The sequence below is a fragment of the Tasmannia lanceolata genome, unplaced genomic scaffold (genome assembly GCF_043159265.1).
Source record: "Tasmannia lanceolata isolate RefF3 unplaced genomic scaffold, GAP_Taslan_0.1 ptg000018l, whole genome shotgun sequence".
Taxonomy (NCBI): Eukaryota; Viridiplantae; Streptophyta; class Magnoliopsida; order Canellales; family Winteraceae; genus Tasmannia; species Tasmannia lanceolata.
The window spans coordinates 55,867,472-55,892,308 of NW_027518695.1; the positions used below are offsets into that span (position 1 = coordinate 55,867,472).

General features: G+C 44.9%; 3 protein-coding genes across 3 annotated transcripts; all 3 read right to left on the reverse strand.

Annotated features, from left to right (window-relative positions):
- Positions 1 to 7,988: 7,988 nt before the first annotated feature.
- Positions 7,989 to 14,637, reverse strand: LOC143850496 (uncharacterized). The gene is made up of 2 exons (XM_077359738.1): positions 14,281 to 14,637; positions 7,989 to 8,084 (listed from the first exon to the last, which is right to left on the reverse strand). Exons 1-2 carry the CDS (start codon positions 14,635 to 14,637, stop codon positions 7,989 to 7,991), a joined length of 453 nt encoding a protein of 150 aa, XP_077215853.1.
- A 154-nt stretch (positions 14,638 to 14,791) lies between these two features.
- On the reverse strand, positions 14,792 to 16,206 carry LOC143850497 (uncharacterized). The gene is made up of 3 exons (XM_077359739.1): positions 15,755 to 16,206; positions 15,166 to 15,526; positions 14,792 to 14,809 (listed from the first exon to the last, which is right to left on the reverse strand). The coding sequence occupies exons 1-3, from the start codon at positions 16,204 to 16,206 to the stop codon at positions 14,792 to 14,794; spliced, it is 831 nt and encodes a 276-aa protein (XP_077215854.1).
- A 1,954-nt stretch (positions 16,207 to 18,160) lies between these two features.
- Positions 18,161 to 21,087, reverse strand: LOC143850498 (uncharacterized). Its single transcript, XM_077359740.1, has 2 exons — positions 18,222 to 21,087; positions 18,161 to 18,168 (listed from the first exon to the last, which is right to left on the reverse strand). Exons 1-2 carry the CDS (start codon positions 21,085 to 21,087, stop codon positions 18,161 to 18,163), a joined length of 2,874 nt encoding a protein of 957 aa, XP_077215855.1.
- Between the last annotated feature and the right edge of the window lie 3,750 nt (positions 21,088 to 24,837).

Here is a 24,837-nt window from a genome sequence, read left to right on the forward strand (position 1 = left end):
ATTCCGTACAGGCGACCTAGTTTTGAGGAAAGCGGCCGTCTCCCAGCCAAGAAGGGTGGGCAAACTCTCCCCGACTTGGGAAGGGCCGTACCGAGTCAAAGAGGTCATCCGTCCAGGAAGCTACCGGCTAGAGACACTTGACGAGCAGCTGCTGCCGCACGCCTGGAATTCCAGAAATCTCCGAATATACTATCAATAAGTCTTTTCTCTTGCCTTTGAAGGCCTGTAAAGAATCTCTGTAATTAAACTTCAAAGAGAAATAAAGTAGAGTTGTCGCTAAACTGTGTTCCTCACTTTTGAGTCACTAATATATGCCAACTCCTGCAATAAAAGACTCTAAGTGTTTGCAGACTTAGCTCTCAGCCTAAGTGTTTGCAGACTTAGAGAACGACAGTGGTGCACTCCGGCGCATCCAATTTGGTGTGGAGATCAGTTCCAACCATGGACCCGCCCTAGTGGAAAACCACCTCAAAGACCTGCCCGGCCCGGCCGTCCACAGCCTAAGCCGGACAGGATATGGCGTAATCGCTAGACGCTAAAAGACTCTAAGTGTTTGCAGACTTAGCTCTCAGCCTAAGTGTTTGCAGACTTAGAGAACGGCAGTGGTGCACTCCGGCACGTCCAATTTGGTGTGGAGATCAGTTGCAACCATGGACCCGCCCTAGTGGAAAACCACCTCAAAGACCTGCCCGGCCCGGCCGTCCACAGCCTAAGCCGGACATGATATGGAGCAATCGCTAGACGCCAAAAGACTCTAAGTGTTTGCAGACTTAGCTCTCAACCTAAGTGTTTGCAGACTTAGAGAACGGCAGTGGTGCACTCCGGCGCGTCCAATTTGGTGTGGAGATCAGTTCCAACCATGGACCCGCCCTAGTGGAAAACCACCTCAAAGACCTGCCCGGCCGTCCACAGCCTAAGCCGGACAGGATATGGCGCAATCGCTAGACGCCAAAAGACTCTAAGTGTTTGCAGACTTAGCTCTCAGCCTAAGTGTTTGCAGACTTAGAGAACGGCAGTGGTGCACTCCGGCGCGTCCAATTTGGTGTGGAGATCAGTTCCAACCATGGACCCGCCCTAGTGGAAAACCACCTCAAAGACCTGCCCGGCCCGGCCGTCCAGCGCCTAAGCCGGACAGGATATGGCGCAATCGCTAGACGCCAAAAGACTCTCAGTGTTTGCAGACTTAGCTCTCAGCCTAAGTGTTTGCAGACTTAGAGAACGGCAGTGGTGCACTCCGGCGCATCCAATTTGGTGTGGAGATCAGTTCCAACCATGGACCCGCCCTAGTGGAAAACCACCTCAAAGACCTGCCCGGCCTGGCCGTCCAGCGCCTTAGCCGGACAGGATATGGCGCAATCGCTAAACGCCAAAAGACCTGCCCGGCCTGGCATTCCACAGCCTAAGCCGGACAGGATATGGCGCATTCGCTAGACGCCAAAAGACTCTAAGTGTTTGCAGACTTAGCTCTCAGCCTAAGTGTGTGCAGACTTAGAGAACGGCAGTGGTGCACTCCGGCGCGTCCAATTTGGTGTGGAGATCAGTTCCAACCATGGACCCGCCCTAGTGGAAAACCACCTCAAAGACCTGCCCGGGCTAGCCGCCCACAGGCTTAGCCGGACAGGATATGGCGCAAGTGTTTGCAAACTTGGAGACAGAAGTGGTTCACTCTGGCCAATGACATCCTGACAACCACTCCGGCTCGGCAGAAAGACAAGGAAGAAGCACAGACGTCATAAATACAAAAAGCAAGGTAGCCGTACAGGCAGTTGGACAAAATTGAATTTGTATTCATATTACAAAAGTGTTCTTTTTGCCGAGCTGGCTTACAAAGAATGAGCCTCATGGGCCATTACAAAAAATTCACAAACCAAAATTAAAGATAGGAGCAAGAGGGCTGCCACTCAGGCCTCCTCGTCGGCCACCTCGTCGGTGACTGCCTCTGAAGTAGGGGCTGCAACCTGGCCGGCCTCAGTGGTTGGAGCGGTGACCTCAGACGCCAGAACGACTTCCTGTTCCACCTCGATGGGTTGGGAGGAGTCCAGTTCGCCTTCTTCCTCCTCGTCCTCCTCCTCCTCTGGAGGTGCATACGGGACGGCCAGTCCGTCCAGGGAAATGTCGGGGTGAGTCTTCTTCACCTGCTCGGAGCAGAGAAGGAACCCCGCCTTATAGGCCTGGAGGCCCAGGTTGAAGAACTGTGTGTCCTTCCTCTTTTCAGTTTCCTTCACGGCCTCCCTCACTGCCGCTTTCACGGCCGCCTTGATAGCCGTCTTCTCCCTCTGACCGGCTCTTTCTTGCGCATTTAGGAGATCCTGCACGGCCTGGTTTTTGACCCTCTGCAGCTCCTCCTTCAAACTGTTGAATTCGGCCTCTTTGACTTGGACGGCTTCGGTAAGCCCGTCCTTGTCCTTTTGGAGCTGGCTCTTCTCGGACTCTATCTGTGTGAGCGTATCAGAGAAGAGATAACGCTTCTTGGCCATGTCCCTCGAGTACACCTGGAGTTGATAGAGGGCGGAGGCGATTGCCGCTTCACAGGTCTCCGGCGCCTCCTTCTCGACTTCCCGCCGGTCGCGCGGGAGGATGCCCTGGTACATTAATTCTGTGGCCACCCGGCTATCCCCTAGGCCGGTGTCCGTTTTCTGCACCGCCCAGTTCGGGCGGAAGACATTGTCGCCTCTCGCCGCTGTGGCGGCAGGGATGCCCAGGACCGGCCCGCTGTGTTGGGGCTCTGTCATCCTTGCAGACCCGGAGCTCTGCCCGGCGAGATTTGGCCGGCTCGACTTGACGGACAGTTTATGCGTCGCCCAGCTGCTTTTAAGAGGCTCGGCCAGTGCGGCCATTGCCGGAGTCGACTCCGGCACCTTTCTTTTCTTGCCCTTGGGTTGGGGCTGCTCCTGCGTTGGGGACGCTTGGGAGGTCTGCTTGATCTTGTCCAGCATGGACATCTGCTTCACCATTTCTGGACGCGAGAACAGAACATAGTTAGAACCATAAAAAAGGAACAGTTCAAAAAATAAAAGCTGGCCTAAAGAGTCTACGTACGTGCCGGCGTCGCACGGCTGATCCCGAGCTCTACCAGGACGGCCGCCCTCAAAGTATACCGATCAGGGATACAGTATTTGTCCCTGACGGCCTGAAGTTTGTCTGGCCACAGATGGTTCCCCTCGCGCAGGGCCCCGATGTTGTACTGCGGATTGGCCTCCATCCGCGCCTCCGCTATCACCTCGACTGGCGCGCGCGGCGAGCGAGGAATTACTGCCTCAATGTCTTCTTCATCGCCGCTGGTTTCTGCCCGGTGCGGTCCGTCCCCACGGACCGGGATTGTGTCTAAGTCCACAATCACTTCCTCTCCGCTCTCCTCGTCTACAATTATTATCTCTTGGTCCTCAACACCGGCCTCCGTAGGAGAGGCCGGCCTCGTCCTCTCCGACGCCCCGGACCCCGTACTACTGGTCGAACCGGACTCCTTTGAGCCAGAGTCCGACTCCGAACTAGTGCTAGACATTAAAAGAAAAGAAAAGAAAAGCTAAAAGAAATTACCGAATTGAAGTGTTGACCGAAGAACTCCGGGCTCACTGATCCGAAGCGGGCAGAAATTTGACTAGCCGAGCAGCAGAGGAGGAGAGAAGAATGTGAAAAGTGAAAAATGAGGAGTAAAAACTCCGGTATATATAGGCTGGGAAGAGCGGGAAAAATCCCGCCCTTTTCCCACCAGCCGGAGTGCGCCACGTCACCTACTGCCTTAAATGCGCCGTCCGCATTAAATGCGAGGCACAAGTTCCAAAGTGATAACGCCAAAAAATTCTGCCCGGCAAGCCGTCCAGAGCCTAAGCCGGACAGGATATGACGCGTTCACTAGAAGACAAAATTCTGCCCGGCAGGCCGTCCAGAGCCTAAGCCGGACAGGATATGACGCGTTCGCTAGAAGACAAAATTCTGCCCGGCAGGGTCGTCCACAGCATAAGCCGGACAGGATATGACGCGTTCACTAGAAGACAAAATTCTGCCCGGCAGGCCGTCCAGCGCCTTAGCCGGACAGGATATGACGCGTTCGCTAGAGGCCAAAATTCTACCCGCCCTGGCCGTCCAGCGCCTTAGCCGGACAGGATATGGCGCAATCGCTACGCGACAAAAGACCTGCCCGGCCTGGCCGTCCAGCGCCTTAGCCGGACAGGATATGGCGCAATCACTAGGCGACAGAGGACCTGTCCGGCCTAGCCGCCCCGCCCAGGAGATCTGTACGGCCACGACGCCCAGGAGGTATGGCCGGCCAGACTTCTGGTTCAAATTTTGACCGGACTGGATCGCCCAGAGGCTCCTGTCCGGCCGTGCTCCTTCAGGCCAAGCTTCAAGGCCGGACCAGGCCGCCCAGAGGCCCCTGTCCGGCCGCGGTTTTTTCTTGCCCCCCGCCTGAGGCCGGCCTCAGCTGCCAGAGGCCTTAAGGCCGGCCGGATGCTGTTTTAACCCTCTTTTTGCTTCCCCTAGCCGCTGTCACGACTCGGAGAACCAGGGGGCAACTGATGGGGTCCAAAATCTGCAACCAATCGGCTATTGACACGTGGCCCTCACAGGAAAGCCAACACCTGTCCCTGCTAGGCATGACACTGTGGACCCCGATCCTGAGGACGGTGCCGAGGGACGCGAGATCCCCACAGCAATCCTCAAAGATCTCCACAACGGAGGAGAGCTCTGCCAAGGAACTCTCGAAACGGATGCCACCCTCACAGCATAGCATGAGTGGCGATACAAAAACGAATGAGATACATCCTGATCAGGAGCCAAGGCTCGAAACCGAGATGTACCTAAAAATAACTCAGAGTCGCCATCCATGGACACGCCATGGAACCAAAACAAATGCTCTGTTTGCAATGGATAACCAGAGATACAGAAGGTTCGTGCCTGATGACGAATGGAGAAGGTCCGAAGAGCGCCCCCAATTCGCCCGAGTGCGAACACTTGGTCTCTTATGCCATTTATTATTAACCTCGAAGAGTTTTGGGCGAAAATCATATGAAATGGGAACACACATCTCCGAGAAAACGTCTATCTAATCATGCATGTCTCGGAGATGAAAATAAGCACACACAAAAGAACCGAAATAAATGTCACCTAATGACAACTAGGTTATGAGTGACATGCCTAACAGGTGTCTAAGTTCTGGTGGGCGAACGCATGCATGCTACAGCTAAAGGTATAGGGTCCGCACAAGAAAGCAAGAAGACACAACAAAATACACAATATAACAACACAACAAATCCTAAGACTTTAAACGATTTGGCCCGAGTCCTCGGATGGTCTAATGTTCATCCAAAGAAGCCTACGTATCCCCGCCTCCACGAGAATCAAGGCAACGTAGTTCTTCGCGCCTATTCTAAGCTAGGATGCCTAAGACACCTAGACCTCTATCCTAGACTCGATCTAAAAGACCGGACTAGTTATTAAAGTTTATTGTACGATTATTTAAATTCCAGTGAATTGTGGATTTTAGGACACCCTATATGCCCTAACTAAATGCAGGTTAGCCATAAGCTAATGCAGGTGGTTCCTACAACCTACGTGTAACTAGGCTGTATGCCCTAAGGAAAACAATAGGATTGCTAACGTATCCAAGACCTAGTCATCAGTCGGCGATGTGAATCGCCAACTAACCGGACGGAGGCACTCCTAGCTAGGACAAACCCCTAACTCTAAAACAAACACAAACAAGCACACAACAAATCAAAGACGAACTCCTAACTCTAAAACTCTCTATCTAGGACAAACTCCTAACTCTAGAGGAAGATTTTTGTTAAGAACAAGGTTTTAAAGTTGAAGGGTTAAAGCATTTTTTATTTACAAAGTTTGGCTGGACTTGGGATGAAGATCCCAAGCTGCACTACGTACCTCGTGGAAGAGGATCAAGCCAACGTAGTTCGAACGAACTCTCAAACTACGCTTCTAAAATAAACACTCAACACTTCAGATTTTTTTAAGGTTTTCGTATATTTTCAAATGTTTTTGATATTTTTAAAGTTTTCAAATGTTTTTGAGTTTTAAATTTCTAATGTTTTTGGATTTTAAAGCTTTTCCAATGCTCTAAACCTTTAAATGTTTTCAATCTTAAAGGGGACACGCAAGTAATACCATAAACTAAGGCAAAGCCTTAAAGCAAAAAGGGGAAACCCCAAACAAGCAACAAAGGTCTCAAAGAGACGATCCACAACAAGAAACTGGCGTCTCAAAGAGACAAACCACAACAAGAAAGATAGTGCCCCAAGAACAGAGAAAACAATCTAAGATCCCAAGCAGGGAAGGCTCTATATGACTGAGTTAGTCTCAAACAAGGATGAATGACAACAAATCTAAAGGCGAACTACCAACTAACACTCTAAAAGAGAAGAGCACAAATGAGTCAGAGACTCACTAAAAACACTACCAAGAAAGGGGTAAAAAAAAAGGAGTCAAAGACTCGCCAGGAGGAAGGGTTATTCTAACATGAGGCTAGGTAAGCCTCCTAAAGGAGAAACTCTCTACAGGAGACAAGGCTTGTCTCCGAGACACAAATGACGTAAAAAGGAATAAGAGACCCTGTGCATATTTGGCAAAGGTAAAACACCCAACCGGGCCGGACAGCTACCTAGCCCTAGGGTGCAACAAATGTGCGACCCAATACCCATAAGGGTAGGGGTATGAAGCCAAGCCGAGTAGGATGTTCTCCCAAAACCAAACGGCGCACAAAGAGGAGGTTTAGCAGGAGAATGAGACCGGGCGGGTTTAAAAGGAATAAGAGACCTTGTGCATATTTGGCAAAGGTGAAACACCCAGCCGGGCCGGACAGCTACCTAGCCGCAGGGTGCAACAAATGTGCAACCCAATACCCATAAGGATAGGGGTATGCTGCCAAGCCGAGTAGGGTGTTCTCCCAAAACCAAACGACACACAAAGAGGAGGTTAAGCAAGAGAATGAGACTGGACAAGTCTCCTATATACAAAGGAGGGGTATGCTACTCGGACTGAGCAAGTCCCCTAAGGATGGGCTTGGGCTAGCGCCTTCATCGCCCTAGCAATGAGAGGGGATTCTAGTATCTAAAGAAATTTAACAGAAATCTATAAGACTGTGTTAGTCTATCAAAAAGAGAAGAAAAGGCTACCAGATAATCGAAAATTCCATTTTATTCCTATAAAAATAAATCAAGTGCTAAGCAAAGAAGAAATTTCAATAGAAGAAATACACAATCTATAGCAATCATAAAATGATAAACAACATTAATTAGTCCAGACCAGCCGCTGGATAGCCTAATAAAGTAAAAGAAAACAATATCAAACACTTCTATGCCCAACCACAAACACCACCCCAATATGGGGATGAAATCAGATGATGCTAAAGTAATCATCTGATATCATAATACACATGATAATATTCCTACAAACCGCCTTGAAATCAAACAGTACTCATGTCGATAACATCGAATAGAGTAGTCATCTGATTTCCTTCTTCAATTAAACAATTTATTTAAATAAAAATAAAAAAATAATTAGCCCAGACCAGCCGCTGGGTAGCCTAATGAAATAATAAAAAAATGATAAGCTTTCAAGATAGTCTCACCTGAACAAGTCCATTCATCTTCAGAACCTAAATCAAAACTTAACATAAAAGAAGAATGTTAAATTTTCAACAAATTATACAAATGCATGCAATGATATTTCTGATTTTTATACATTTTGGTGCATAATTCAAGTGCAAAAACGGTGAGCCACAAAACACAAAGACGGGCTCCAAGTAACCTCATCATTGCCCCGAGAAGGGCTCTTTTAAAAAAAAAAAATGGTTAAAAGAAATTCAAAAGGTTAGGTAGGCCTACTAAACAAAAGAGGGGAGTGCTACTTGGATTGAGCGAGTCCCCTAAGGATGGGCTGATTTACTAACACATAACATGGACTAAACAACGAGCAGGATAGAAAAATTTAGATCACAACCATGTCATTTTCAAGTCTTGACCTCCTCAAGAACATCAAGTACCTGACATATTAACTTGACCTTCTCGAATAAGTGCACTAAAAATAATCCTGACCTCACCGCCTATGTATTTGATAACATCAAATACACGCTACACTTGAAGATCTCAACATCAAGAATAAAGTGAAACAGAACATGACCCTAATCTGCTCGTGGATAGTCAAATGGCTACCAGAGCACTATTTTGGTCCTCAAAAGATCTTGCATGCTTAAGGAAAACAGACCAACTGGGTCACATTATTGCTAAAACATGAGTTGGGTTAATATAAACCAAATGGATAAATGGGGACAATCCAACGGTCCCACCATGCATTTCTGTAAGATGAGAAAAGAGACACACTGCACCCAAGCAACATGTGGGCAATCAATAGGTCAAAGACAGGTAACTAAAAACAATGCCTCTGCTAAAAAAGAAGAAGATAAGCTTCCACTACTTTATTAATCTAAATAGTTAGGCTCCCCCCCTGTACGATGTAATAAAGAATAAGTTAACCAAAATGCAAGTATGGACATATAATTGTTGACATAGACACATTCACAAAACACATACACTCACATTCATAGGCACATACATACATATATTTACACTAACATAACTCTTCAGTTAAGAAATCGCAGAGGGGCTGTTATGACGAGGAATGGATCTCAATAAAAGGTTTCTCATGTAATCAGCAAAACATGTTTAAATCAACACCAAGGGCACGACTTTGAAACCTCTAGAAACATATAACTATATCTAAATGGTTGATATGAGCTCATCGCATCAATTGAAACCCCAAATAAATCAACTGAAGCAGCCAAGGACAACTAATTCAACCGCCTAAATTTAATGATGGTGATATTAAAGTACTCTTGGAATAGGAAGGATTATGATCATCCAACTGAACATGCCAAAAAAGTAAAACAATAATGCATCTGCCCATTTTATCACCTGAACCATCAATTAGCGGCATAAAAAAAAAATGCAGTCATGGATACCTTCTTAAGAATCAGCTCAAGAAACAATCATGGAACTAATATATTACTAACTTATCATTACTATCCTAATCACTTCTAGCTAGTACTTAATAAACTTTAACATGCAAGTAAGAAGTGATTAATCAGCCTTCATTATTCATGTACCCTGAAGGCATCTTAAATATTTCAAGCTTCAAGCATTAAAGGAAATTCAGAAAATTCGGTTCTAACAGATCAAATCCTCGATTAACTAAACCACAGAATCACCGATTCATACTTGAAAATGCAAACCAATGATAGCTAGAAGGTTAGAAAATTGCCGGAAATGAGGGTACCTTTATATGAATTGCTACCAGAGTTGGGGTGCAAAAGTAGGCTGAAGAGTGAAGAAGATGAATTGCAGATTCACTCCCCTTGATCTTAACTCTCTCTATTTCTCCTTCCTGATTTTCTTATACAAAATGGAGAAGGGTTTGGGGGATGGAAATGGTAGCTGGGAATATGATGATGAAATTGGGGTTAAATGGGGGTTTTGAAGTGGGTTTAGGATAGAAATGGTAATGGGCTGATGGTAGGGGTGGAGATTGAGATGGAGAATGCGGGTTTGATGAGGAATGGAAATGGTGGCAACGGGTAGCTTGGGATGGGTTTGGGTGATGACCGAATTTAATGGGGATGTGAAGAAGAAAGTGGTGGTGTAAGGAGATGGGGTTGAAACAGAGGTGAGGGTTGGTGGTTGAAGTTGCAGAGGTAACGATCGGTAGCCGGAGAAGATGCCGGAGTTGGAAATCGGCCGGAGATAACGTGGTGGGTGGCGGTCGGAGTTACAGAGAAGGGGGTTTTCGGTTTGAAATAGAGGAGATGGAATTTCCGGCAAAACCGCCAGAGCAGATGAGGTTTGTCGGAGTTTGCCGGAGATTGCAGAGGTGGGTTGGGGATTTGTAGTTGGGGTAGAGATGGAGGTGAGATGGAAATTGGATCTTGGGAGAGGTGGGCTTGGATGAAGCTCGGTTGGTGGTGGAGGAGAGGGGAAAACGGTGAAATGGGTTTCAAAATGGGTGGAAATGGGTTTAGGATTTGGAGAAGACGATGGTGGTGGGGGTGGAAATCGGGCTTGGAACCGATTGGAGGTGGTTTTTGGTGGTGTTAAAATGAAAAATAAAATAAAATAGAAGAAGAAGAAGAAGAAGAAGAAGATGTAGATTAAAGGGGTGGTGGTGGTGGAGGGAAGCAGTTGGCCGGAGAAAAAGGGGGTTGCCGGAGAAGATGGTGGCTCGGTGGTGGGTTTGGATTTTTAGGGATGGGCTCTCTTCTTCCTCTCTCTGCTCTCTGGTCGAAATCCAAATTTCCCTTTCTTTTTTTTTTTTTAGACCCTCGTTCGCTGGGTTTATAACGAAGAAAGGAAAGAAAAAAAATAAAGATGTTTTCTACCCCCCCATTTTCCCCTTTTGGACAGCCCCCCATAGTGTATCTACCCATCCTCTATTCACAGCTGAGGGGTGGCTCGAGTGAGAAAAAGAGATGATATATATTCAACCCTTCCTGCTTCATGGGCAACCCCCACCTATGAATTTTGATTTTCTTCTACACAGGGCATGTGGTCCAGGTAGGAAACAGGGGGGGATAAATCTTTGCAAAATATCTTCTCTCTTTTGATCTCAACCCTCCAAATCACCTTTATGGATGGAGGGTTGGGATCGAGGGCTTTTTAACAACCTAACAACCTAGGAAGCTTCCAAGGAAGCTTCCTAGGATGCTCTTTCAACTAATCCTAACCCTTAACCCCCCCTTAAACTGGATTAGGGTCTAATGATTACTTGCAAAAGAAGAAAGGAATCTTTCTTATTTACAGAAATGCCCAGCTCCTGGATAATGCACCCCTCGATTATGTAATACATTAATCTGTGCACCCACACATCCTCCTGGACAGCCTACAATGACTAATTTGAACTGGTTTTTCGGATTCCAGCACAACCCCTTTTCTGGCTAAATCGCCACCCTTCTGAACTTGCCCCACGACACTGCCTTAGCTCGTTTGCTAGGCAAACGAGCTCGGATCGCAATGAAATTTTACAGGGACCTTGGTGGGACCCTAAGCTAACCTAGGGCACAATTTGGGACCTTAGAACACTGGTTTATTAGGACAATTGTTTAAAACAAAACATGAAAGGGTTCGGTCAAAATGGGGTGTCTACAGATGCCCCTCTTTGTCAGAGTGTGCTTGTCACACGAATGGCAAAGCCGATAAGACAACGCATTTTGGCCGACCTGGCTTTAAAAAATTACATTTTGGATTTTTGGTTTCGAAAAAGGTTTACACAAAAGCAAATTGGCGAAACAGCTTTTCACCGGACTCTAACTCTGCAAATGTACTTGCGAGATAGTCCCTCACCAACTCTTAACTCGGTGTTCGCATCAAAGATTGAAGATTTCGATTGATAAATTGAACCAAGAATCAACCGACCAATTATCGGGAGCTAAAACGGGTAAAGAATGTTTGAGAAGACTCAAACTATCAATACCGGATACCTCGAGTTTTTATCCTGGAATCGAAAGCCAGATCATTCAAAACGGGTAAGGAATATTTGAGGAGACTCAAACTATCAATACCGGAATACAAGATGGGTAGAGAATGTTTGAGAAGACCCAAACTATCAATACCGGAATACAAGACGGGTAGAGAAGGTTTGAGAAGACTCAAACTATCAATACCGGATACATCGAGTTTTTATCCTGGAATCGAGAGCCAGATCATTCAAAACGGGTAAGGAATATTTGAGGAGACTCAAACTATCAATACCGGAATACAAGACGGGTAGAGAAGGTTTGAGAAGACTCAAACTGTCAATACCGGATACATCGAGTTTTTATCCTGGAATCGAGAGCCAGATCATTCAAAACGGGTAAGGAATATTTGAGGAGACTCAAACTATCAATACCGGAATACAAGACGGGTAGAGAAGGTTTGAGAAGACTCAAACTGTCAATACCGGATACATCGAGTTTTTATCCTGGAATCGAGAGCCAGATCATTCAAAACGGGTAAGGAATATTTGAGAAGACTCAAATTTTCAATACCGGATTTCAAAACGGGTAAGGGATGTTTGAGAAGACTCAAACTTTCAATACCGGAATACAAGACGGGTAGAGCATATTTGAGAAGACTCAAATTTTCAATACCGGATTTCAAAAATGGGTAAAGAATGTTTGAGAAGACTCAAACTTTCAATACCGGAGAGGATGATGATACATCGAGTTTTTATCCTGGAATCGAGAGCCAGATCAATCAAAACGGGTAAAGAATTGTTTGAGAAGACTCAAACTTTCGATACCGGATTACAAAACGGGTAAAGAATGTTTGAGAAGACCCAAACTTTCAATACCGGAATACAAGACGGGTAGAGAATATTTGAGAAGACCCAAATTTTCAATACCGGATTTCAAAACGGGTAAAGAATGTTTGAGAAGACTCAAACTTTCAATACCGGATAGGAGGGATGATGTCTCAAGCTTTTTATTCTAAAAAAAGACGGTCAGGTCGCTCCTAACATAACCTCTTAGAGATCAGAGGGGAGGAAAGATAGTTAAAACATAGCACAACTGGAATAGATCTGGAAATCATAACCTTTACCACAGGTATAACTCAAAGGCATTTGACGAAATCTCGCGGGCATTGGCCCCCTTTAAACAAATAAACCAAAACTCTGCCTATATTTTGAAAAATGCAAAACTCAATTTTAAATTCCAACGAGGATTGGATTTTTCTGAAGAAACTGATCAAGGAGCCTAGCTCGAAAAGGGATGTTTGAGCTTCTCTTATCTTTATTTGACAAGAATAGCCATCTTAACCCTAAAGTTTTGTTCGACGTCTTTTATGACTTGGGAAACCAAGTCATAAAAGATGCCCCTAGTATGATTTTATTTCCATTACAAGATTCAAAAGAGAGCCAAACACAAGGGTTCAACTAAAGGCTTTCATTTCAAAGAAATGCCTGAGGCTACAAAGCTTTTGCAAATACAGAAAAATGGGTTCTGCTCGAAGCATTCTTCCTCCCGCACTTCGTGATAACATTCCGAGTAAACTTGAAAAATTGCCCCTTCTGAACTCTGCTCTGTTCGGCTCTGTCCGCAGGAGATGCAACTTCTTGCTTTTAAAGTTTATCGCCCCAGCCCCAAGAGAAGTAAAGGCTAAACTTGACCTTAAAGACCTGACTTTGACCTGACAATGAAAGATTCTGACACACGATAAACGAGACTTTGACAGATGACTGACGAAAACTTTGATAAATGCACAACATAGACTCTAAAAGAGACTGAATCTGCTTCTTAATTTGATAAATGTTTAAGGTGGTAACAGTCTACCGCTCTTAGGATCTTTTGAATACCGCATCTAAAAGTGTTTCATTCCTCTTTTCGGTATTTCAGTCATGGTTATTACCTCATTTGGATTACTTAGTTTTAACCACTTTAACTTGAAGAAGTATCGAAAGAAATTATGCTGGCGCTTACTCAGACTCTGAAGTAATGCCCAAAACGGAAGCACAATCGGCTTTCAAAAGCCATCCCTTATGAAATCCCTGCCATACTGAATTGCCTCTTTTAGGGTTTCGATTCAGCGGACCGCACGCCTTAATTTTTGCCTGGATTGTCTGCCCTTGCAGCTTTTTCCATCCAGCAGGCTCAGCACCCTGATTTTTGCCTAAGCCGCCCTTTCGGGTTTTCAACTTAGCGGGTGAATGACCCTAACTTTTGCCTAGACCGCCCTTGCGGGTTTTCAGTCCAGCGGGTCCAAGACTCCATCATTCTTTCCCCTTTTTTTTTTTTTTTTTTTTTTTTTTTTTTTTTTATACAAACCTGGGCCAATAACACCAAAAGGACTTTTAGGCAGGCTCGGGTTCAAACAGGATAACATTTGGTAAGTTTTGAGCAATTAGACCGAATCTGGACTATCCAGACTGCCTACGTATCCCCAAAGAAAATGGGAATCAGGTCCCGCGTAGTTCGAGGTTAATATCTTTTATGACGAAAGTCATAAAAGATGCCCCTGGTTTAAGTTTGATAAGGAGGTTTTGCTTTTGGCTCAAAGGAGTTTAGCAAAAAGGGGTTCTCATTTTTGAAATCTGGGCTATTGGCTTAAAAAGCTCAAGTCGTCCAAAGATGGCCTTCTAGTGTTCTTAGGCGTAATATTTTTTTAACTGATCCAGGTTTGTAGGTTCTGTTAATTTTTCTCCATTTTCATTGAGGAGTCTTACGGCTTTTCCCGGCAGGACTTCATCGACAATATAAGGACCAGACCAACTTGGACGAAACTTCCCTCTCGGATCGAATACCGGTGCCCTATAGGACTTCAAGACAAGATCCCCTGGTTTCAAATCTCGGACACGAACCTTCTTATTGAACGCCCTTTCAATCCGCCTTTGATACCCCTGGATATGATACAGAGCTCGTAGCCTCTTCTCATCTATCATCTGCAGCTCCTGATGTCTGGCCTTCGCCCATTCAGATTCTGGCAAGCTTGCCTCTATCATCACTCTTAGAGATGGAATTCTAAGTTCAACAGGCAAAACTGCTTCTATTCCATATACTAAAGAATACGGAGTGACACCTGTAGAAGATCTGATCGACGTCCTGTAAGCCCACAAAGCATAAGGAAGCTTGTTTGACCAGTCTTTGTAAGTTTCTGTCATCTTACTGATGATTACCTTGATGTTCTTGTTTGCTGCTTCAACGGCTCCATTCGTCTGCGGCCTATAAGGAGACGACTTGTGATGCTTTATTTTAAACTCTACACACAAGTGCGATACTTCCTTCTTGAAGTGAGAACCATTATCCGAGATTAACTCATGAGGTACTCCATATCTGCAAATAATGTTGGCACGGATGAACTTTGCAACTGTATTCGAAGTAATGGAAGCATACGAAGCGGCTTCAATCCATTTCGTAAAGTAATCAATTGCAACCAGAATGTATTCATGCCCGCTCGAAGACTTCGGATGAATCTTCCCAATTATGTCAATTCCCCATACTGAAAACGGCCATGGAGAAGTCATGGAGTGCAACTCCGAAGGAGGTACATGAATAAGATTTGCATAGACTTGACACTTATGGCATTTCTTCACAAATGCGAAGCAGTCTGCTTCCATTGTGGGCCAATAGAATCCAAGTCTCAAAATCTTTCTTGACAACATTTTCCCATTCATATGAGGTCCACAAACTCCCTCATGGGTCTGCTCGATAAGCTCAACTGCTTTGTCTTCATCAACACACAAAAGCTGGATCCCATCAAAAGATCTGCGATATAACTGACCACCACAAATAACAAAATTGGCAGCTAATTTCTGAAGGGTTTTGCGCTCTTTCCCAGAAGCCCCAGGTGGATGCCCTTCACCGGATATGAGATTCCTGATGTCTGTATACCAGGGCTTTCCATCTGGACACCTAGCTGCTATTTCAATAACGGTCACATGTGCTGGCTCCCATTGCAGTCGCACTGTAAGTGGCTGGACCTCCATTGTTGCTGAAATGTCTAACATAGAAGCCAGTGTAGCCAAAGCATCAGCAAAATGATTCTTTGTTCTGTACAAGTGAGTAAATGTAATACTCCTGAACTTCTGGACCAAAGATTCGAGATATGCATTATACGGGATCAATCTATCTTCCCGAGTCTTCCATTTTCCATTAGTCTGGTAAATGATCAAGATGGAATCTCCAAACACATCAATGTCTTGAATCTGCAAAGCTAAGGCTGCCTCCAGTCCGGCAATACAAGCTTCATACTCGGCCATGTTGTTGGTGCACTCAAACTGCAACTTGATAGATATAGGAATATACTCCTTCTGAGGGGATACGAGTACTGCTCCTATTCCCTGACCCTGGTTGTTGACTGCACCATCAAAGTACATTGTCCATCTGGTATTTGGGGTATCTTCTTCAATATCCATAATCTCTTCATCAGGAAATTCAGCCTTCAGGAATGCGCTCTCTTCCACAGGGGAATCAGCTAAATGTTCTGCGATGACCCGCCCTTTAACAGACTTTTGAGTGACATAAGTAATGTCGAACTCAGATAACAATAATAACCACCTTGCGGTTCTTCCGGTAAGAGCAGGCTTCTCAAACAAATACTTCAACGGATCCATCCGTGAAAGCAGAAGTACCTTGCTTGACAACAAGTAATGCCTGAGCCTCTGAGTTGCCCAAACTAATGCTAGACAGGTCTTCTCTAAGATTGTATACTTCACCTCGTATTCTAGCATCTTCTTGCTGATGTAGTATACAGGCTTCTCCTTCTTAGACCCTGAATCTTGCTGAGCAAGCATACAACCCATCGCCGTATCCGTGATGGACAAATACAACAATAATGGCTGACCCAGGATGACAGGGGATAAAACAGGAGGTAAGGACAAACACTGCTTGATTTTTTCAAAAGCCACCTGGCATTCTTCGGTCCATTTCTTCGATGAATTCTTCTTTAGAAGCTTGAAAATAGGCTCACAGGTCATAGTTAGATGAGCTATAAACCGTCTCAGATACTGAACTTTTCCGAGAAAACCTCGGATCTGCTTTTCGGTCTTCGGCGGTTCCATCTCCTGAATCGCTTTGATCTTCTGAGGATCTACTTCAATTCCCCTTTCGCTCACCATGAATCCCAGTAGCTTTCCTGAAGTAACCCCGAATACACACTTGCTGGGGTTCAGACGAAGCTGATACTGTCTGATTCTTTCAAAGAATTTTCTTAAAGAGACAGTATGCTCCGGCCGAGTCTTTCCTTTGACGATCATATCATCTACATAGACTTCGACTTCTTTGTGGATCATATCATGAAGAAGAGCAGTTGCAGCTCTCTGATAAGTAGCGCCCGCATTCTTCAACCCAAAAGGCATTACTCTGTAACAGTAAGTTCCCCACTGAGTAGTAAACGCTGTCTTGATCATATCCTCCGGCGCCATCTTAATCTGATTGTATCCCGAAAACCCATCCATAAAAGATAACAGAGCATGACCAGCTGTATTGTCCACCAGAAGATCAATGTTCGGAAGCGGGAAATCGTCCTTCGGACTCGCCTTGTTGAGGTCCCTGAAGTCCACACACATCCTGACCTTCCCGTCCTTTTTGGGCACCGGCACTATATTCGCTAGCCATTCTGGATATTCAACAACTTGAATGAATTTTACTTCCAATAGCTTTTTAATTTCATCATGAACTTTTAACTCCCATTCTGTTTTAAGTTTTCGGAGTTTTTGCTTTTTTGGCTTCGCGCCAGGGATTAAAGGCAACCGATGCTGGACAATGTCTTCGCTCAATCCCGGCATGTCATCATAAGACCAAGCAAAAACCTCCTTGAACTCCTTAAGTAAAGTGATTAATTCCTCACGCTCTTCGGGAGATAAAGTTTTGCCAATTCGTATTTCCCGAATTAAGGTTTCGTCACCAACATTTACGGTTTCAATTTCCTCTTCAAGCGGTCTTGCTCGGCGACTCTCCTCTTGTTGAATCATATGTTTGATTTCAAGGGGAGTTTCGTCGGCATCCTCATCAGAGGGGGAATATTGATCATCATTATTAATATTATCAGTTTTAAGAGCAGAATCAGTACTTGAAATGGAAACAGGAGAAACAGAGACAGGAATGTATGTAAAAGAGTCTTTCATTTCATTCATAGTATTGGTTACATCAAGAATGGAATAGCCCACAGCAGGCATTGTATTGGACTCTAACGATGTATTCACAGACTCAACAGACAACTCAACATTGAACTCAGCCAACTCTGGCATATGTGCAGTTGAAGAAATAAACTCATCATCTAAAGTACTCTTGGACTCGACCTTATTAGAAAGAGACTTGTCACCGACTCCGGAACCAGATCCAACTTCTACAGTACCTGCATCAAAAGAATCGTTAGAATAAACAAACTCAATATCAGACTGGGAAGTAGACGTATACTTAGAGACTACTGACTCTTTTGAGGAAACGGGACTATACTGAAAGACTACTCGAGGTAAAACCTGGGAGGTCCAGTTGGTCAAGGGTCCCTCGGCTGGGGTGATTAACTCTGCGGGGTTCAGAATGAATGCATCTCTGCCTATCACTGCCACCTCTGACGCTTCGGTCTCACTGCTGACCACTGCTGCCACTGGATATTCGATCTGAAACATGCCATTCAGACAGCCCGGCTCTAAAACATCGGCCCAATCAGTTTTCGGTGCTGCCTCAGTAATCTGCGCACTCATTGGCGCTTCTGATAACTCTAGGTTAAAGAAAATTTCGAAACCTGGAAACCTCTGCCCTGTCACATCATCAGTCCACGGCTCAGCAAACCCGCAAAATGGAAAATCTGCCCCCTCTTTTCTGAAAATGCCATTTCTGATCAGACTGATTGGTCCCATAGGCAATTCTAAACCCCGGCGGCGGCACTCGGCCCATTTCAGCATGTATCTTTTCATTTCCTTGACCTCCTGCTTGGTCGGCTCATATCCCAGGCCAAAGAGACCATTGAAAGTTCTGAGCACAGGCCACTCAGTAGGGCCTTGATGATATTTGCCCAGCCCTGCGCCTGGAATATAACCCTGTTTACGGATCATCCTGACCACATTCGAGTTGGTGCTAGTCAAGAAGAAAACTTCTTCGCCCATGGCTTCTTTCATGGATATGACCGACACCTCTAGTGAAAAACCTGTCAAGCTGACATCGGCTTCTTTCCCAACTACGAGCTCCTGCGAAATCTGCCCAATTTCTAAATCTGGGTCACCCTTCACAGTCACTACCCTGCCGTTATGAACAAACTTCAACTTTTGATGAAGGGTAGAAGGGATAACTCCGACCTTATGCAGCCAAGGTCGACCCAATAACAACAAGAAAGAAGCTTTAATATCTAAAACCTGGAATTCTATGTCAAAGTCTTCTCCCCCAATCTGAATTTCAGTGGCCAGGGTTCCGATGACATCTCGCCGGGTGCCATCATATGCTAATATACCCTGCTCTGAGGGAATAAAATCTCCAGGTCCAAAGCCCAAAGTCGCAGCAGTACTCAGTGGACAAATATTCAGAGCGGACCCATTGTCGACTAGTACTTCAGGTACCCTTTTCTTGTTGCAGATCACGGTAATTTTGAGTGAACGAGCATGGTCACTCCCTTCAGGAGGTAAATCATTGTCTGTGAAAGATATCACCTTGGAAGCCCTAGTTACAGCGACTAGGCTTACCAACTCATCGGGAGTGATCTCAGTTGGCACCTGAGCAGCATTCAACTCTTTGAGTACAACCTTCCTGTGCTTAGACGAAGACATAAGTAGGCCCCAAATAGAAACGTTTGCTTGGGTCTTCTTCAGCTGCTTCAACAAATTATCTTCTTCCTCATCTGCACTCGGCCTATTCTGCCCCTGATTCTCGGCTGCTCTCACTGCTTCTGCAGGGTTTTCTGCTCTCAATTCTGCGGGCTTGAACACACGGCCACCTCGGGTAACATGACGAAGCTCGTCACACTGATCTTCTAACAGAAGCAAATCATCTGCATCCATTCTCAGAACATACGGAGCTACAATTGCCTCCTCTTCTTCAAAATCACTCATCCTTAGAACATAAGGCGTTTCCTTTTCTACCTCAACATCCTCACATCGAAGGACGCATGGAGAGGATGTCTCTGCCAAACTGGTGCTCCCCCTCCAGAGGGCATAAGACCTTTCCCTTTCCATCTCCTCGATCTCTTCAGGATCAAATCTTAGAATATAAGGTTCATCAGGAGTGATTGCGCAAATGAGAATGGATGGATCAAGAACCGGCTCCTCGACAAAAATGGCATTCGCTACAGGAGGAGGAATTGCACGATGATTGGGAAGGGGATTCCGCGTTACATTGGGCCTTTCCACCTCAAGCTTTCCGTTCTCTAACATAGTCTGGAGCGCATGCTTTAAGGCCAGACATCTTTCAGTGAGGTGACCCGAATTTCTGTGGTATTCACAGTACTGGTCTGCTCTCCAATATGGGGGTAACGGGTTAGGTACTGGCCTAATATCAGGTAGTCTGATTTTCTTGTCCCTGATCAACTTTTTCAGAATCAGAGGTAAAGGGTACGGTAAGGGATCAAAGTGCCTCTGAGGTTTCTGCTCTACCGGGGCTGGCGCTGGTCTTGCCACCTCTGTTACAGTCCTGGCCGCTGGGCGAACATGGTTTACGTGGTCAACTTCTTTCTGTACGACCACGGGTCTCTTTCCTTCCTTGATGTCTGATGGAAGTCTGGCCCTCAGACCCTTAGCTATTGCATCCTCAGTCCTCGTCCCAGTCTTAATCAGATGGTCAAAATCGGTGTAATGCTGAGGGGACATAAAATGAAAATACTGCGGCGACAAACCCTTGATCACCAACTTGATCTGATCTTCTTCTGATAGCCTCTCGCTCAGCTGGGCAGACTTTCGACGCCAACGACGGATGAAAAAGGTAAAGGTCTCCAGAGGACCTTGCTTTAACTGTTTGAGATCCCTCTTGGTAACCTCTATCCCTTCTTCCATAGAAAACTGCTCTACAAATTTGTTGGAGATGCTTTGTAAGGTCTGCACCTCTTCAGGTTTACGACGCAGAAACCACTTCTTCGCCACCCCAGTAAGAGACATTGGAAAGACCCTGGCCATTTGCTCAGGAGATAGCCCACACTGCTGCGACATCTCAATAAACCACCTCATATGATTCCGGGGACATCCAGTCCCGTCATATTTGTCATAATCGGGGGTTTTGAATTTAGGGGGCAAGGTGACTCCCGGAGACATTATCAGCTCAGATATATCGAACTGCTTTGGGCCTTGATGCTTCAAGCTTTCCATTTCTTTTGTCAGCTTCTCCAATTGATCAGCTACCTGTTTTTCCTTATTATACTGGGCCACATTTGGAATGCAATATTCTGCAGCGTACTGCCCTTCTTCTAGGTCGACGTCTACTGGTGAAATGAAAGGGTGGTTCAAATTTGCAGGGCTCGGATTTGCCGGTATACCGGGAGGGGGTTGAACCGCAGGCGCTCTAGAAGTAGAGACCTTTTCATTAGACTGGGCTTTCATTTGGGCCATCTCCTCTTTCATAAAGGCCATATCCCGGGTAAGATTCACCATCATCTCTTGAATTTTAGCTAACGCATCATTGGGTTCAGCCATTTGGACAGACTCTAGGGATTCAGATGATTCAGATAAAGAGGATGCAGATTGTTCAGGTAAGGTTAGCGGTTCAAATTGACGAATGAGTCTAGACGTGGTTGACTGTCTAGACCACGCAGGTTGACTGACACCTGAGGGAGCGATGTTTGCTCGATTTTAGAACCCTGAATTGGAAATTAACATACTACATTAAAACGATAAGCATTGAGATAAAGTATTCTGTACCAAATAAGATAAGAGAAATACATAAATGCTATTCCATTGATCAATAGTCAAAATGTAGTTACAATCAAAACATTAGTCTTTGCTAACAATTGGATGAAAGTAACCATTTACAATGAAATTTGAAGAAATTAAAATGACAATTTCATGAAAAGGAATCTTCAAAGCTCTCCGCTTCGAGCTCTCCGGTTTGCAGGCTCCTCCAGTATTTCTCCCTTCCGAAGTTTAGATGCGAAAGCAGATCTCCTCTCCGCGATTTTGTCTCTCCAAGCAGCTACTATGGATGCAATGAGATCAGGAGTAAGGTTTTCACAGCTAGGTGGTGTGATAACCTTAGGAGTACAAGAGTGCGCGGTAATCTGACAAGGGAAGCACAAAGGTGCATAGAAAGATGATTTCTCTAAACCCATAAGATAAACAAATGAGTATGGGTAGGTGCTGGTGATAATTTGTGGACATGATTGACTCACCCAATGAAATTGGTTTTCCCTTACATTCTGCAGCCAATGGTGCCATTCATTAAGCTGAGATTGCTTAACCTTTGTCTTCCAAGAATGAAAACTCTTAAGAGTGTACTCAATGCTGTTTTGTGGCTGAAGGATAGTGAGTTTCTCACATAGCCACACATATAACAGCTTAGCACATCCGAAAAAATTATCCTGCACCTTTTTACTAGCAATGAGGTCTAAGCCATAAAAGGTTTCGGCTAGCATTGTAGGGACAGGATTTCTCCCCTCCTTTATCTGATCTACTATCGCCAACAAAGTGAAAGGGGCGGCACTAGAGTCTCTGCGAAGGACATGGCGTGCAAAGACAGCAAAGACTAAAGCATTACGCCGACACTCCTGAAAACGGGAGTCAGTAGGATTGACGTTTTTGGAAAACAACTCAATGAGGGTCTGAAATTGCACATTTTTCTCTGTTAAGCAATGCAAAGTTTTCACAACCTTATTTTCGAATAATCTGCGAAAGAGATCATGAGGAGAGTCTATGCTCGAAGGTCGGATCCAAAGTCCCTCAGGAGGAAGCTCTAGCAAGGCACACCAATCTTCAAATACAGGACAAAGTTCAAAAGACCCAAATCGAAAGACATGGAAAACAGGGTCCCAAAATCCAGCAGCTGCTTGAAGAAACTTCCAATTTATACCGCGACTATTCAGATGGGTAAAAGAAACGATGAAACGCTCAGCCACACTCCTTTCTTCACATCTCAACGGAAAAGATTTAACAGTCTCAGCTATCCACTTGTCTAACAAGTTATTCGCCATGATCAGACCTAAAATTCAGAGAGGACAAAGATCAGGAGAGAATGGGGATAACCTTGCATAGACAAATGACCAGGGTAATCTGAAAATCAATTTCATTAAAAGGATGAACTCTGTGATAATGACTTTTTCATCAAAGATGAGAGGTAGCCAATAGATCAGAAAAATAAACCACGGCCATAAGATGACAGAAGTAGGTCATAAACCGGATCTAAATCTGGTGATGAATACCAATAACTGTACGATCAAGAGGATCAATCATGCTAGACCATGGTCATAAGGACAGCGAACGAGCTATCGGCCAGATCTCAAGACAAAATAGGTAAACAAACGAGCGCATACCCTAATGAATAATAGATATACCAGTTGAATCTATGACACAACAAAAGAACAGATATACAATCCAATGGTAGCAAATAAAACTGTGACCACGAGGACGACATATACAGGCCACGCACTTAGTGGAACTGAAAGGGTGCAAATACAGCTGACCAAACCTGAAGTTCTTACTAAAAATTTGGTTCTAAGCTAAATCAAGGTTATTCAAGGGAATCGAGACAAGAAAAACTGACTCTAAAGAATAGCCATCATGCTAAAAATGTGCTGCGAAAAATTCGACAGCATAACGGCTAGACAAAGAAGTCAAGATAAGGTAAACTCATGGTTTAACTAACTCTAAAGGATAGCGGTCATGCTTAATATGCTCTGCGAAAAATTTGACAGCATGACGGCTAGACAAGAAAGTCCAGGTAAGGTAAACTCACGGTTTAGCTAACTCTAAAGAATAGCGGTCATGCTCGAAATATTCTGGATAAAATCCGGCAGCATGACGACGCTAGAAAGGATTCCCACAACTCAACCGAAGGTATATAAATAACGGTGGTAAAATCGATTCATAATCGGTAAACGAAATAGGCTACCAAAGAAAGGTAAACAAATGAAGGACTGACCACAGGTGGGAACATATAACAGCGGGTCAGACCTTATAACCAACAGATCGAAGGGCCGATCCTGGCCAGGGTAATGGCGATCAAAAACCACTGACTAGATCTAGATCTGAATAACGAATGGATACAACTGATCGAAATGAATAAGGAATTTTAACTAAGAGGAGAACCCTAATATATATAATCAGCACATATATATACACATATACATATATCCTACCCAGGGGCACCAGCCCTAATCTAGTCTAACGGAGTCGAGAAAGTCTCGACTCAAGACAGACTGATGAGTGTACTAGGACCGTATTGTAGCCATATAAAATGAGCTACCCTAGTCTACAAATGGGACAAGGCTCCTAACTCTAGGCTCCACATGTGTGAGCAACACATGTTCGATCTCATATGAATGCAAAATATACATATATAAACACGGGTACTTCCTAGTTGGATTTCACTAAGCCAGTAAGTATATACATAATATATAAAGACAAAGTAGAGCTCCGGACTCAATCTAATGGGTACTATGCGTATGAAACATACTTAATATGTATAACAAAAGTACGCCCAATGTTATACATAGTATGCTTCATTGCTCATCGGCTGCTGTAGACAAAAGTACGCCCAATGTCTACGACTGCAGCTATAGCGCATAGCTTGGAAATAGATTCAACAGTACCATCAGGGTGAAGACATCCCAGTCGGGTACGCATCGAATCTATCCCGTGGAGCCAAGAAGGAAAAACAATGAAATAAATAACAAATATGATAATGCTGGTGTGCAGTGTGTGAATCCCTTGTTTTAATTACGCACCTGTCTGGTGCCCCTGGATTCTAAGCGAAAAAGTTCCCATTTAAAATGATTTTAATCCAAATTTCTCCAAAGTTAGCAAAAATGGCATTTATATAGAGTTAGGCAATGTTTCAAGAACTCCCCAGCAGAGTCGCCAGCCTGTGGACCCCGATCCTGAGGACGGTGCCGAGGGACGCGAGATCCCCACAGCAATCCTCAAAGATCTCCACAACGGAGGAGAGCTCTGCCAAGGAACTCTCGAAACGGATGCCACCCTCACAGCATAGCATGAGTGGCGATACAAAAACGAATGAGATACATCCTGATCAGGAGCCAAGGCTCGAAACCGAGATGTACCTAAAAATAACTCAGAGTCGCCATCCATGGACACGCCATGGAACCAAAACAAATGCTCTGTTTGCAATGGATAACCAGAGATACAGAAGGTTCGTGCCTGATGACGAATGGAGAAGGTCCGAAGAGCGCCCCCAATTCGCCCGAGTGCGAACACTTGGTCTCTTATGCCATT

Coding starts and splice junctions, on each gene's coding strand:
- LOC143850496 (XM_077359738.1), bottom strand. CDS start 14,637: ATGACAGAAACTTACAAAGACTGGTCAAACAAGCTTCCTTATGCTTTG. Junction 8,085..14,280: donor TGAAGTCCTATAGGGCACCG/GTATTCGATCCG, acceptor CTTCAAGTGTAG/CGTGTATTTGATGTTATCAA.
- LOC143850497 (XM_077359739.1), bottom strand. CDS start 16,206: ATGCTAGAATACGAGGTGAAGTATACAATCTTAGAGAAGACCTGTCTA. Junction 15,527..15,754: donor CCTATATCTATCAAGTTGCA/GTTTGAGTGCAC, acceptor TCACTTGTACAG/AACAAAGAATCATTTTGCTG.
- LOC143850498 (XM_077359740.1), bottom strand. CDS start 21,087: ATGGCTGAACCCAATGATGCGTTAGCTAAAATTCAAGAGATGATGGTG.